Source organism: Centroberyx gerrardi, chromosome 24 (assembly GCF_048128805.1).
Source record: "Centroberyx gerrardi isolate f3 chromosome 24, fCenGer3.hap1.cur.20231027, whole genome shotgun sequence".
NCBI classification, from domain to species: Eukaryota; Metazoa; Chordata; class Actinopteri; order Beryciformes; family Berycidae; genus Centroberyx; species Centroberyx gerrardi.
The window spans coordinates 14,177,146-14,191,742 of record NC_136020.1 but is presented as its reverse complement, the minus strand read 5'-3'; the positions used below and the strand labels follow the sequence as shown (position 1 = coordinate 14,191,742).

The 14,597-nt window shown below is 41.7% G+C and overlaps 1 protein-coding gene across 1 annotated transcript; it reads right to left on the bottom strand.

The window, feature by feature from the left end:
• Positions 1–625: 625 nt before the first annotated feature.
• Positions 626–12,860, bottom strand: LOC139911454 (glucoside xylosyltransferase 1-like). Its single transcript, XM_071898993.2, has 7 exons — positions 12,636–12,860; positions 10,328–10,538; positions 9,513–9,644; positions 8,488–8,739; positions 7,837–7,960; positions 6,272–6,444; positions 626–2,197 (listed from the first exon to the last, which is right to left on the bottom strand). Exons 1-7 carry the CDS (start codon positions 12,824–12,826, stop codon positions 2,036–2,038), a joined length of 1,245 nt encoding a protein of 414 aa, XP_071755094.2. The 5' UTR covers positions 12,827–12,860; the 3' UTR covers positions 626–2,035.
• Positions 12,861–14,597: the final 1,737 nt, after the last annotated feature.

The following is a 14,597-nucleotide window of genomic DNA, read 5'->3' as shown; positions in this document are numbered from 1 at the left end:
TGGACGGTTGTATCCCCCACCTAATGGGAATAAGCATAAACCCATTCCCCATAGTCAATGCCATGCAGTGCCACAGACAGGCACCTATACGGCTGCATTATTGGTCCATCACTTACACTTTATGAGCACTTCAGAGAAGAGGCAGAAATGGTGTAGCAGCTCAGGTGGCCTGGTCATAGATTATTGGCCGGTCCATTGATCTGTCCAAAGAGGCAATAGAAACATGGCATCAATCTCCCTCAAGTTAGATCCTCGTGGAATACATTAACAAAGGTACCTTCTATTGGTAAAAATATAAAAATCAAAAATGAAATGTTGTCCGAGTTCGGCTGATCCAAGCCCATCTAATGAGGGACATTGAAGTGTGTCAACGGTCCCAAAGTCCTCTTCAAATTACATGCTGCCAAAACAACAATGGCAATTTTAATCTAAAACACATAAACAAAGATCATGATTTTTTTCCTATCTGTATAGAACAGTTTTCATTCCCTTCTTTAAAACAAATACTCTATGTTTTTCATAAAGTACCGGCAAGATGCCTCAGCTTCATTCCTGATCACTGGTGTACATGTGAAAAAATGCTGCCCTCTGGTGGTTAAACAGCACACACTGCTGTACACACTACAAAGATGAAAATCACCTTTAATGTAAAAAAAGTACTGCAATTTCCTTTTTTTTTTACAATGACAAATAAACAAAGTAAACATGGAAATGTCATGAAGGACTTCCTTGTGTTACAGCCATGAAGACACAGACATTGCTAACATTTTGATTTCAACCAACAGCGTTCAAATACATTCAACAGTGCAAAAACAAAAACAAACAAAAAACCTTTGGCATCAAGAAAGAAACTTGTAGCTTAGACAAGTGGTTCTTATTCAAATGTTCAATAGCAATTTTTCAGCATGGTTGTGGGCTGATGGAGCCCACAGCTATACTGTATATCACATGACTAAACTAAACTAACTCCTTAACAGGAGTAGTCATCTTCAACACATCTGTGTGTCTAGTTTGACACAACACGTCCTTTAAAAAGAAGTCTATACAATCTCTTTCTGTTTCGGCAATGTTCATGAAAGATGTCAGTGCAAAACAACATGTGGAAACATGGACAAATTTCACTTACAAAGAAGAAATGAAAAACAGAAACAACAAAAAGTGTAGACTGACATGACCTTTTGCCAGTGAGTTTGGCACCAGAATATGTGAACTATACAGCAGTCAAGAACAGCTTGTGAATCACCCTGTTAATCTGTTCTTTACCTTATTTTTTTATCAAAATATTTATTAATTGTACAACCTCTATTACAGATAAAAGAGCATAAGATATGACAAACAGTAATTTGGTAAAGGCTTCAAATGCTCAGCCTCTGTCACTGTAGAAATAACTCATGAAAAACTGTAGATTTGAACATTCGATCATTTCATAGTGTTGTCACAGAATATTATTTTCTCTTATTCACATGATATCAGTATGTCCTTTGAAAATGACTTCTTTCGTCTTGTTTGAGTCGAGTGGTGACTGAAGGTTGGCAAAGTGGTCCAGTGCGAACATCTCTTGAAATGGGCTTTGTAGGAAGAGTTTTTTTGCAGTTCTCACACGGTTTCTGTTTCAGTAGGTTCAATAAATTCTCCAATATGGAAAATCAAGAGCTGCTCTTCCAAAGTTTTACAGATCCTTTGCATCATGAGGAGTCTTCTCTTATCAGTGACATAAGGCAGTGGAGGGAGAAAACCGTAACATGGAAGAGCTAAGAGGCATGTTGGTTTGGAAAACAATCCCCCAGTTGTCAGTAAACTGTGAATGTTTAAGTCTGATAGACTCCAGCCAACGCCTGGAAAAGGCCTTCTGCACGTCTGTACCAAATCTGCTTCTCTGCGAAGTTCAATACTCTGCTACAAGACCAGTTGGCCCGTGCTATATTTATATTTTAGGCGTTTAGACGACGCTCTTATCCAGAGCAGCTTGCAGATTAGGTTCTAACCGCGAACCTAACCTGCAACGCCTCCGTCCCGTTGCTGTCAGTCAGTGTTGTCACCGTCTGTGCGGAGCGTTCCTGTTGATGTTGGCCAGGCTCTGTGCCAGCCTCTTGGTGAAGAGTTCGTGGGATTTACCGCAGTAGGTGTGTGTCGTCTTTAACAATTCCTCCTCTAGAGGAGCCAACAGGGAACTGGCTGGATCTGCTCCGAATGAGTACTGGAACGACAATGAAATTTAATGCGTTAGATTTGGGGCCAGCTTGTGTTCAATTCCAAAACATTTTGTCATTTTGTCAATGGAGGACTTGAGTTACTCTCTTCTGAAACTTACTGTAAGAGTGCAGGCAGAATAAATACTTTTCATGTGTTAGCTCCAGCAAGCAAAGCCTGATGACGTATTGTAATATGCAGCAACAATCAGACTAAATACAAAGGGAAGCTCATTATTATCAAAATTTTCACCTCATCTTTTTTACTTCTTTAATTAATGGCAAAAGAATAGAGGCAATAATCGTTATCCTGCCTCTTTTGGGCAATTACATTCTTTTACTGTTTGAAATGTAAGCATTACTTTAGGTTAATGAGATCCTGGGACGGGGTGGTCAGGGGAAAGGGATTAACAGTTAACGAGAAAGGAATGTGGGGAGGGGAGAGGGGAGCTCAAGGGGAGATGACTGTCAATACTGTCTTATTATTAGTGTCTCATATGTCTATTATGTTTGTATATATGTTTCTCTTGATAGCAATAAACCACTGCTGATTTAGATAACATTGTCACTGAGATCTGAGTGTCTTGTGGAATATATTTTGTATATTTGCTCTGTGTTAATGTCCATGGTGATTCTGTCCCAAATGTTTAATAAAAATAATATCATAAAAAAACAAAATTTTTACCTCATTTGATGACAATTTTAACTTTTAGAACAATTCATTTGCACCAGACAAGACAAGATCCTTAAATACTTTCCTACCTCTTCCTGATTCTTTAGAAAGCTGATAAATGGGGTTGATGTTAGCCTAAAGCTTGGAGAAGCAGGCTTGAGACCGGAAAATCACCGGTTGAAATCCCAAATTACCTTCAAAAAGCCCTTGAGCATGGCACTTAACCCCCCCGCTGCCCCAGTGGAATTGCTCAAATTGTAAACTAAATCTACTAAGCTTGCTGAACTCAGATGGAACTCTGAATCTGATTGGCCAGCCAGGACGAAACATAAAGCAGTCTGCGTTGCTGGAGTCAGTTTTCAGCTACAGGCTTTACTGTCCGGTGATAGTCAGGGATTACCGAAGAATTTTCATGTCTTCCCAATAATGAAGGAGTCTTTACAATGCTCCGAGGAAATCAAAGGGGAATTAACATTTTTTATGCCAGCTCATTTGCTTGCGGTTGGGTCTCTGATATTGGGTCACAAAGAGAATGGCGTTTTTATGAGCATATACTTTCACACATACACACACACACACACACACACACACATACATCCTGCCGGTCATAAAGTTGCATTTACAGTCAGTGTATTGATTTTGTGTGGCTGATGGGGGGCCGCTCGTGTGCAGACTCAAACCCTAAACGCACCATCGGCCGTAAAATTTAACTGCTGCTTCCTGGGCTCAGCTTTTGCAGCGGAGGGAGGGGAGGGACGCTTTATGACGGACAGACCGCTGCGGTCTGTTTGAGGAGGGAGACACAGACAGGCAGACAGACAGGGAGGAGCAGTGGTGTTTACATTCCCATTTCTTTGTATGAGGATACAGAGCGCAGCCATCTGTCAGCCACTGATACTTAGTGCCCAGTTTATTAAGAACATTATCAGCTGAAAAACAGTAACTGTGAAGCTACGATATGCAATATACAATATTTTTGACATTAAAATAACCAAATAAATACTAAATAAATAAAATATATTGTACATTATCAGCCTGTGTCTCTCTTTGACCCTGTGTGCACATGCCTGTATTTCCCCATTTGCCTGAAATTGGATTTTTAATGATGTGTGGGACATTTTTGGGCATGTACCTTTTACTGTGGGTGTGTGTCATAAGGGGCGTGGCCAGGGTGAGCTAAGTTGTAGCTATCTAGCACTGTCATAGCAACAACAACAATGGCGGAAAGCAGTAAGAAAAGCTAAACGCATGGTAGACAAGACAGGTGAACATCTTCAACGCCTGTGGTGGATTCACCGATGCCGTGTAACGACAGACAGCTCATCAAGATGAGTGACAAGTGCTGGGGGAATGAACCTGACCAACCGAGAGGGAAGGAGGGCGGGACTAACTAATGCATGTCCTGCCTCAAGGCAAAAAGCTGCGTATTGTAGCTTTAATTGCTGAGAGGCTGTGTAGGGATCAGACCGCCCTTGAACTTTAAAGCCTGGACTGAAAACTAAGTGTCCTTGAGCAAGACACTGAATCCCTTCCAGATCCAGGGCTGCTGCCCTGACCTCTGACCTGTGGAGGGGAGAAAGCCCATAGACAAACTTCTCCTTCAGGGGTTCAATAGACCGCCATAAAAAAGTAGCCTACAATGAATCTACAGCATTTAGCCTTGGTGACGCAGGTGCAGAGACACAAATTTATCATCATGTCTTTTTTTTTCTTTTCAGATTTCTCTCTATTTTTTGTTTTTCTTTCTTTTTTCTCTTTACTGAATAGTTTTAAGCATCTAGGCCTAATTAATCAAGTGAAACAACCTGAAAGGGGGAAAATCATTCTTTGTTTGAACTCTTCACCACTCTGCATATGCAGCTGGGATGGGGGGGGTCGTGAGCAGGCATCGCTTCATTTTAAGGGGTCACGAGCCGAAAAGGTTGAGAACCACGGCGATAGACAGCCGAGTATCCATATCACTCTACAAATAAAAAGGTTGGGAACAGAGACAGAAAAAGAGAGGGGATGTTACTCTTTATTGAGTTGCGGGGTGTGTGTGCATTCGTGTCCTCTTACTGATTCACCTCGTGACAGTATACCGATAGCCTCAGGTTCTGCTGCAGAGGAACAAGCAGAAACTGATGAAACGGTCTGTCCAGTGTGATTAAACACACAGAGGATCAATCCATACTCCTCCATCCTCCTGGCAACCCAGACTTAATCACACACCTATAAAAGTATCAATACCAAATAGGCTATTGGACGAAAGCTGTAGGGGTGTGTGTGTGTGTGTGTGTAGGTTGTACACCCGTGTGTTTTCATGCATGCAATGTGCCCATATGGTGTGTGTGTGTGTGTTCACTCCTGCAAGCATATACAGGTACATGCGTGTCTCTGTACACTGTCGTAATTGATCCTGTCCTATAAACCCACAGTCTTAACCGAGGGCTAAGGATAAGGTATTGATCAGCCTTCGCCCTGATCTATGTTCAATGCTTTGTTAATAGGAAAGCGATGAGACCCTGGACGTTGATGGCTTCATTAAGTAAATGCCACTCCTATTGTCGATATCATTAGACTGCCGGTAAACAACCCATAAACATCCTCATGGGGGGAAATTACCTTTCCCTCCGACCTTATGCCAACGATTACTTTTTTGGTGCATCACTTTCCCCTCACCCTGCCTCATCTACTTCTACTTCAGTTAGTGATTTCCTACATTTCCCAGAGTGCCCTTTGACAGCCCGCAGAGAATGCGCCTGAACTTGCTGAATACAGTGCGTGTTGGTGGAGAGAGCAATAGGGAGAGCGATAAGCGAGAGTGTAGTAAGAGCAAGACAGTGAGTTTTCCCAGTCAAGAAGAAGTAAGTCGTGCCCTTTACTCAAAAGAGAACATGTCTTGTGGCTGCATTGCATTCTGGTCTATTGAGGCTGCTGTCAGCGGAGATATTGGTTTCCCTGCCTCTTCTACAATGGATTTCTCCCTGTATGGTTGTTGAATGTCAGTGCAAAATGGTGAGTCTACAAAGAAGCTCTTGCTCTTTGCTTTTCTGTGCGTCTGACACCATTTACTGTTGATGTTTTAGATAGTTGGAACAAACTCCATTGTAGCTGCACTGCTGGCAAAACTACCTTTGGCTAGTTATATGGAGTAAGAAACATGCACCACCGAATAAAATGGGCCCAGAAATGCAAGGTACATGGCCAATAGTTTTTTTTGATAGTATTAAAGTGTTTTAGGGTGGATTTTTCCCTCAAGAGGAATGGAGAACGTTTTCCCTTCCCTTGCCCAGACAATCCCAGCCCATCTGGAGTTTTGAACCAGTGATCTTGGATTCACAAGCCCAAATGAACTAAATTCACCCAACTGAAACACAGAATAACGTACACAAGCATCACACACACACACACACAGAGGCACCCCCACCTTTCGAATGGCGTCGTAGACCGCTCTGAAGGCAGGCTGTTTGTGGTCGTGGTAAACGCCTCTGTTTCCATGCAGGATGTAGATGCCGTTCTCCTCGGCTGAGGCACAGTTGCTGCCGTAGATGCAGTGGTCCGGACGGTAGTTCCACTGACACGGGAACTCCAGCAGGCGCTCTGGAAATGGGGATGCACACACACACACACACACACACACACACACACACACTTTAGTTAACATATCAATGCTACAAAATGGGTGTTCTGTATAATGTTACAGGTATGGTGGACAGGTAAGCTGTTGTCTAATATTTAACTGAAAATCTGTAGCTTATAAGGGAATTCCTTTAATATTTGGGCTAACAATGGAAATTCATTCCTGTTCAATTTGTTACTGGAGGCTACATGGCAGTAGGGCTGCAGCTATCGATTATTTTAGTAATCGAGTATTCTACTGATTATTCCATCGATTAATCGAGTAATCGGATAAGAAATACTTTTGCTTTATTCAAGAGCAATAGTAAATATACAAAAGAGAAAAGCTGTCCGCACGAAGCTGTCCATACGACACTGTGATTTACTGAAAACGAGGTGAAATAATAATTATTATTGATATTTATTACTAGGCCTAAATATTTTAAGTATTTTTTTAAGTATTTTATGCATCACTGTGAGGGGAGTAGGTGTGTGTGTGTGTGTGGGTGTGTGTGTGTGTGTGTGTATGTGTGTGTGACTATCATAATAATAACATGAATGAAGCTCAGGGTTTCACAATTTGACTGCAGCATTTTATTTTCTGTGGTTATTTTCCTCAGCAAAACTTAGCTAACTTAGGGACATCATAACTAGCCACCATATTGATTTACGTTCTTAACTAGCCATTACATATAGCCATAATTAACGTGCATTCTTTACTAGCCTTCATCTCATCCCGTTTTAATATTAAGTGCTGACTCCGCCCACCCGGCCAGTTTCGGCGTACGCCGGTAGCAATTACAAGTGGACCCTATCCTACAGTCCCTGCTCTCAGCGGAGGGAAGGAGCTACGCTGTGTGTGGGAAGCGCTGTGACCGTCAGACCTCTCTGGATTAGACAAGCAAGTAGAGAAAACCGGCATCAGCCGAACCAATTTATTGCCAAATGCTTTGGGATTCAACACATTAACATTGCTTCCCAGGGTCAGAAAAAGTCGGCAGATTTGTCGCTAGTCGCTTTTGAGAAATAAAGTCGCCAGGGGGGTCTGAAAAGTCGCTAAGTCTAGCGACAAAGTCGCCAAGTTGGCAACACTGGATCCGAAACTTTGGACACTTTCTGTCGTTTTCTCTGGCCTGTCTCTTCTCTTCGCCCCTCGCTATTTTCTCTCTCTTTCTCCAGCGCGTTGTGCAACAGTAATAATCATCCGTGCGAAACACTGAGTGTGTATATAGTTATATGGATTAAACGAAGCTTCGAGGCAAAGAATTTGCATCGATGATTTTTAGTAATCGAGTTACTCGAGTTTCTCGAGGAATCGTTTCAGCCCTACATGGCAGTGTGTGTGTGTGCGTGTGTGTGTGTGTGTACTCCTACCTGGGTTGTGGTGGAAGATGATATTGAGAAGATCCTGGTCTCCCCAGGTGATGTTGAGTTTATATTTCTGCAATAGAGGCATCAGCAGCTCCTCCCAACGCAGCCCCACTGACGTCATGTCATTCTGTCAAAACATACACACACACACACACACACACACACACAGGAGACAAAGAAGAGATGAGATATTTATGATAGTGACCAGAGATTGTCGAGTGGTTTATGTCTCTGAAGCCTCACACTGCAAAAGGTCTGAATCCCGCCATAACTTCCACTCATTTGTCTCTCTGCTTTCCAACTGCCTGAATGAAAAAACATTTTAAAAAGAGATATTTATGGTATGATGCATGTGGATTCAGTTTATTTAATTTTGCAGTACAGGTGCTTTGTTAGGCGCTCCAACAAAGCCTTCATTTCCCAGCTAAATCTGAGGCACCATAGAAATGAGGTTTAGTACCTTAAAACTGTTAAACCAAACACAATCCATACTGCAGTGCTGAGAAGCATTTAACAGACGTCTGACAGAGCAGCACAACTGTAGCAGAAGGGGAACCTCTTGTGGTCAGTGAGAGTATCTCAGTTTTACAGAAAACCAAACAAGACCTGGACAAATCTCCCCTGGAAAATGGGTCGTCCGCTCTCAACCCCCACCTTAAAGTACGTGTTCCTTATCCTGGTCATGTTCATCAGCATGACCCCGGAGTTGATGCCCGTCCGGCCGTAGAAGGGGTGCCGGGCGAAGCGGTTGTACCAGGCGATGCGGGGCTCCTCGTGCTCCGGGGCCACGGCCGCCAGCTGGGAGGAGTTAAACCGAGACAGGAACGCCCACAGCCGGTCCACGGGCTGCAGGAACAGGATGTCCGAGTCGACGTAAACCACAGAGTCCACTTCCTTCAGGATCAGCTGGAGAGGCAGAGAGACACAGGCAGACAGTCGTCATTTAATCAGTATTTAATGTTGAATGTGATTAAGTATGCCCTCCACTGTTTTGGATGATGCACATTACGTTCTGTATTGGCCTTGAAAACTGAATTTCCACGACAATAAAATGTAACGCATCCTGTATCAATGATTTTGAAACATTATATTTCACTGTGAAAACTGCTACTCCTGGATATATGACATATATGGCAAAAAAGCACAACAATTGTATTGCCAAATTGAGATTTATATCATTTATCAGAGATATTATTAAACAGTAAATGTCAACATTTTTTCTAGACCTTGATTCCTTCACTGAATTTGATCATTTTTGTCTGTGTTTTGTGATATCGGTTGATAGTAGCAACTGTCAACAAGGTCTTTTCATTCTATAGCTGAAGATTATTCTCTACAGCAACAAATATTGCAACATATGACATTACATTGTGTCTACAGCTACTTAAAAGTATATGGTAATTCCATTAATAGGACTGAAAAAAAAAAAGTTTTTATATATATATATATATATGAAGGCTTTTTTCTATTCCTTAACTTTTCAAGACCTGGAAATGATCAAAATCACAAAATCATTTTCCACACATTTCCAGACTTTCCAGACCTGCAGGAACCGTAGCATCGGCTTGATTTGATTTATGTTGACTTTAAAAATAATTAAATCACTGAGGATGTCATAGTGAAGTCGGACATTTATTTTCCTCATGATGTAAAGACTCTTCTCTCTGTCAGAAACTCACAGGGAGGAAGAGCCTCTGAGAAGCGCAGGGTTTGAAGAGTTTCTTCCACTCGGCTGCGTTCTCACTGGGGAAGCTGATGGAGTAAACTGTGTAGTTGAACCTGGAGCGGATGAAGCCGGGCCACGACTCCAACTGGACACAAGATAGTGACACATCAGTTAGCTATTAGTAGGGATATACACAGTATGGGATATGGACGAAACACACAAATACAGGGTTCCTACACATTTCCCATTTGAAAATCACATGCTTTTCAAGAACTTAATATTTAAACAATGCAGACTTATCACTAATTGTTACGTCCGAATATATAGGCTGAAAATACTGCTGATCCTTAATCATATGCATAGTCTGTCTCAAGTAATGTGTGTGTTGTGATGGTGAGTTTCCAGACTTTTTCCAAACAACCTACAATTTTTTTTGTATTTTTCCATACTTCCCACACATTGCATTTACATACTTTCCATAAGACATGGAAATTTACAAATTCATATTCCATGCATTCCCATACTTTACAGACCTTTGTGGAAACCCTGCAAACAGGAAAAGAGTGAGAAAGAACAGGGATCTTAATTAAAAATGTGCTGAACTGTCAGTCTGGTGAGCTCAGTCGATAGTTGTAAAGAATGAGACTCTTAATTTCTTAAGGGTTGCAGGTTCCAGCCTCACATTGGCCGCCAATTTCCCCTCAGGGATCAATAAAGTTAATCTTACTTTAAAGGTAATAGGTAATACAATGGTGGATCTGAAGCTGTCCAGCGGTTTTATTGTTCTAAGAATAATTACACCGCTGATATTTAAACAGTTATACTCACAGCTTCGGTGAAGCTGGCATGCAGCTGATCTTCAGCGAAGATGTGCAGGCAGAGGCGTTTGATGCTGAGCAGCACAGCCGACTTCACCATGGTGAGAGTCTCCTCCAGCCGCTGGCCGCAGGCTACCACAGCCAAGTGCATGGCAGGCTCAGGTCCGCTCCGACCGCCTCCGCCTCCACCCTCCACCTGGCCCCGCTGGCGCATGATGTACCTGACAGAAACAGACAGATGTTGGAATAAATCATGGTACGCCTTTTCTACAACTTCCCAACATTCTTTCTGCTAAAATCAGGATTGTGTGAAAGAAGAGATCCGTGTCAAGCCACCAGAGGATGCTCTTTCATCAGGCTTAGGCCATCAATGATGATGAAAAAACTTTTCATAGTCTGGTGTGTCTGTAAGCTTTGGGTTCCCCTGACATCAGTCAAGAATCAAGAATTAAATTAGTTAAAAAGAAGTTTTCATTACATTGTTATTTGTAATGACTGACCTCCTTGTGTGCTAAATGACTGTGATGAGATGAGAGACTTCAAATACACGTAGCATCTTCACACCATCCCTTATGAAAATGAAAAATAACCCTATAATAAACATGATTCTAGAAGGGTAATATACCCGAATATACCCTAAATATAACAGCAAAACTATACATCCGTACAGGAGAATTACTGTGACACCACTGGAGAAATGCCATAAAGTAAAATAAGGTCATTATAAACACATTATCAAGTACTACAGATACACTATAAGTCTCTACAAGGATATTATAGTCATAGCTGTAGAAGTTGAGCATGGTCTCGGCCTTGAGTCTCGAGACTTTTGCTTTCCTGACGTCTTGGACTCGTCTCAGTCTTGTGCCTGTTTTGACTCGGACTTGTCTTGGTCTCTGCCACTATTGGATACTGACTTGACTTTTTCCTCCCCACCTACAAATATACTGTATATATTTATATATCAAATGGGTCACTTTTTAATGTTTGGTTTATTTTCTCACAAGCACCACAGACAATTTAAGGGTTTTCACCTGTAGAAAGTCCTGTAGGCTATGTAGTGGGCCTCAGACTTTGATGCATTAATTAGTTGGATGTTGAAGTGTTTATAGACCAGAAATCCTAGAGATAGGTCTACATCTCTGTTCAACCTTAAGAAACTCCTTGAGCAATTTTTATATTTGGAAAGTCATTGTTTATTGCCTATTTTGCTCTGGTCTTGACTTGGTCTCGAACCCCTTTGGACCAGGTCTTGAGTCAAACTCAACTGGATCTGTTCTTGGGAGTAACTTGCACTTGACTAGGATGCTCTTGACCACAGCCCTGATTGATTATAGTGATTTTTGTTAGGGATTAGAAATACAATCCATGAAGTAACTGTTGCCCCAGGCGCTCCTTTGAAATGTATTAGCTCCCTGCTCCTCCCATCAAGCCCCTACTGCAAACCCTAGGTCACACTTCAAAGGTTTGACAGAGAAATGAACAATCAACTGTGAAAACAAAGCTGTGTTTGCAAATGCAGTTTCTTCCTGACACACACACACACACACACACACACACACACACACACACACACACACAAACAATGAATGTGAAATCAAAATGAAATGATAGTTGCATTATGTCTTTTATAGGTAAGTGACTAGCCTAGGATTAGCCAAGGATGAGAGGATGAATGGCAAAAATCAGAGATGCAACAATCTGGCAGGACTTAAATAATGCATTTGAACTATATGAGAGAAGTGTAACTTAGCATACAGTGCTTCACAGTGAGCCAGACTTGTGTCCAGTTCAGTCTGGATCTCATTTCAAATCATCTGAATCTGGTTGATATGCACATAAATGTAGCATATTTTTTATTTGTTACAATTTTGTGACAGCTTCAAATGGTGAGATCATTCTACAAGTGATAAAAATGATTGTTTAGAGACTTTTTTAAATGAAACCATACAAAAACTCACCAAGAAAAGATAGGCCTAACATTCATTCCAAATATATTTAGGACATAGGAAATAGGCTACAGATTCTTCCTGTAACAACTGACTCTGTATCTGCAAGTATAGCCAAACATATAGGCCTAACGTTACTCGAAATATGTTTAGTAGCCTAAATGAATCACTATGCTGAAGTGTATTTTATGTGAAATGTATTATTTTCCGTACGGGACAGTTCATCTGTCAGCGTCACATTCCTATACATTGCCTATGTTATACAAACTAGATATCTATATTTGTACGCGCACTTATCGTCTGGAATACAACTGTTTTTCCATAGCTGCACCCTAAGAAAGCAAGGAAGACTTGAAAATCCAGTCCTACCTATTATACCAGTGTGGACTTTGGGGCCCAGTCTTGTGCCTGGCTCCGGGGACTCTCGGTGGGATGAAAACCCTCCTCGCACCGGCTGCTCCGACCGACACATCCGAATAAAACAGCTTACTGTAAACGTACAAGCCCGACAACACGGCAAACACCGTGCACAACACCAGTGCACGAATGTAACGCCGCATTATGGAGTTTTAAACCGCAAATCAGAGCTGAAGTCATGACACAGAGACGGACGGATAATAATAAGTATCAAGCCAGCACGAATGATAAAACATTTCCGGTCAAACCTTTCACAATAAAATTCTTATAGAGGGTTTTCAGTTGACATAATACGCCCTCTGGCGGCCAAATTGGAGATCGACAGCTCTTAGGCAATACTGACAGTAGGTGATTGCATTTCTGAATTTATGTCCTGAATTGAATAGACAATTTCTGTGCTGCTTTTGGATGGGAACTGATCACTGATACTTATGATTATGTGTTGAAACAATGCCAACATGTTAGCTAGTTAATCCTATCTGGTCCCCTGTCTTGTTATAAGCACAACTGATTTGCACACTATAATTTATGGGTTGCAAAGTTAGCCTGCTGGCTAGTTAGCTAGGTACTTTTGGATTAGAGGCTTGTCCTAAAGAGAAAACTTTGTGTTACATTTAAATTTGGAAGCAAATTCACCTTTTCAGACAATTCAATAGGCTACTTTACTCAACTGACCTACATCCACACTACAACAACCTTTTTCAGGTGCTCAGTTGTTATACTTTTAACCATTATTTGCATATCACAAATAGCCATCGCTAAGAGATTTGTGACAATTAACTGCAAAACGTACTTGCCTTTAAGAACAACTGTACCACTGCTATGGGTTAAATTGACTTAATTGAGATAGTAGGGATCCTTCTAAGGTTTCTGGTATGTTTTTGTGATGGGTTAGTATTTAAGCCTTAAATGTATCCATCCACACTCTTTCACTGAACATTAACATTTATAATCTTTGTGGTGTCGATTTTAGAGCAAGTCATTCTTAATTTAACGATTCCACGTAGTTACACAATTCGGATGTTCTGTAGTTGACTGCACCCCAGTACTTTTTGTCAAGGTGGCACGTGCTACGCCTTTATGTTGAAGGAGAAAACGTCACTTTTCCGGTCTTACCCCGACTCTCTCTGGCGAGCTTGACGCAGTTCGTGTTACCAAAGCAGCAGCGGAGACCCCTGTGTTTCCAGTGGGGGGAAGGGTGGGAGCAATAAACAAAGTTGATTCCTCCCTCTCCCTCCCCCCCTCCGGCTCTGTCTGTGCAACTTTCAATTGATTTCACTCCTGAAAAGGCCCATTCACAGCCTAAATGATATAGGCCCGCTGCTCTTTGTTGAGGCAGCTCCACTAGACAAACAGATCTGAACTTCAGCAGCATTTACTGTGGGAAAGTGGGGGATGTTGACAGTGATCTAGTGGTGAATTACAAGGTGTGAACACTATAACCTCCAGTCGGTGATCATCATATGGAATTAGAGGCATTGATTTATGTTTTTTTACTCTTAAAACACCCTATCCTCATTTAACTTCCTTCAAGAGACCGTCTTTCATCTGGATGACTATCAAGTCCCTGTTTAGGCAAGCATCCGCCCTGCTGAAGTGTCCTTGAGCAAGACACTGACTCCCTACCAGCTCCTATAGGTGCTGCTCTGTAGCTGACACAGATCAATATCCCTCTAGGGATCAATAAAGGACCACATGATTATTTATTGGTTTAACAGCCTTACTACTTACTATGTATACTCCTGATAAGGTGGGTCAACTCTATTGCACAAATAAAAAGGTGGGCAGACAGAGTTGAGGTGGGTTTACCCTCCACTACAACACTAGCCGTCTTTTTTGGGCTAGCTCTACGAGATGAACAGGTCTGAACATTAACTGCATGTGTAGTGAAAGTTGCACAGTCATCAGATGGAG

Bases quoted from the DNA above. Each gene is read 5' to 3' on its own strand.
- LOC139911454 (XM_071898993.2), bottom strand. From the start codon at position 12,826: ATGCGGCGTTACATTCGTGCACTGGTGTTGTGCACGGTGTTTGCCGTG. The intron at 7,961-8,487 runs GTGGGGGTTGAG...ATGTTTTGACAG, and splicing joins TAAGGAACACGTACTTTAAG to AATGACATGACGTCAGTGGG. The intron at 6,445-7,836 runs GTAGGAGTACAC...CCCCATTTCCAG, and splicing joins CATCTTCCACCACAACCCAG to AGCGCCTGCTGGAGTTCCCG.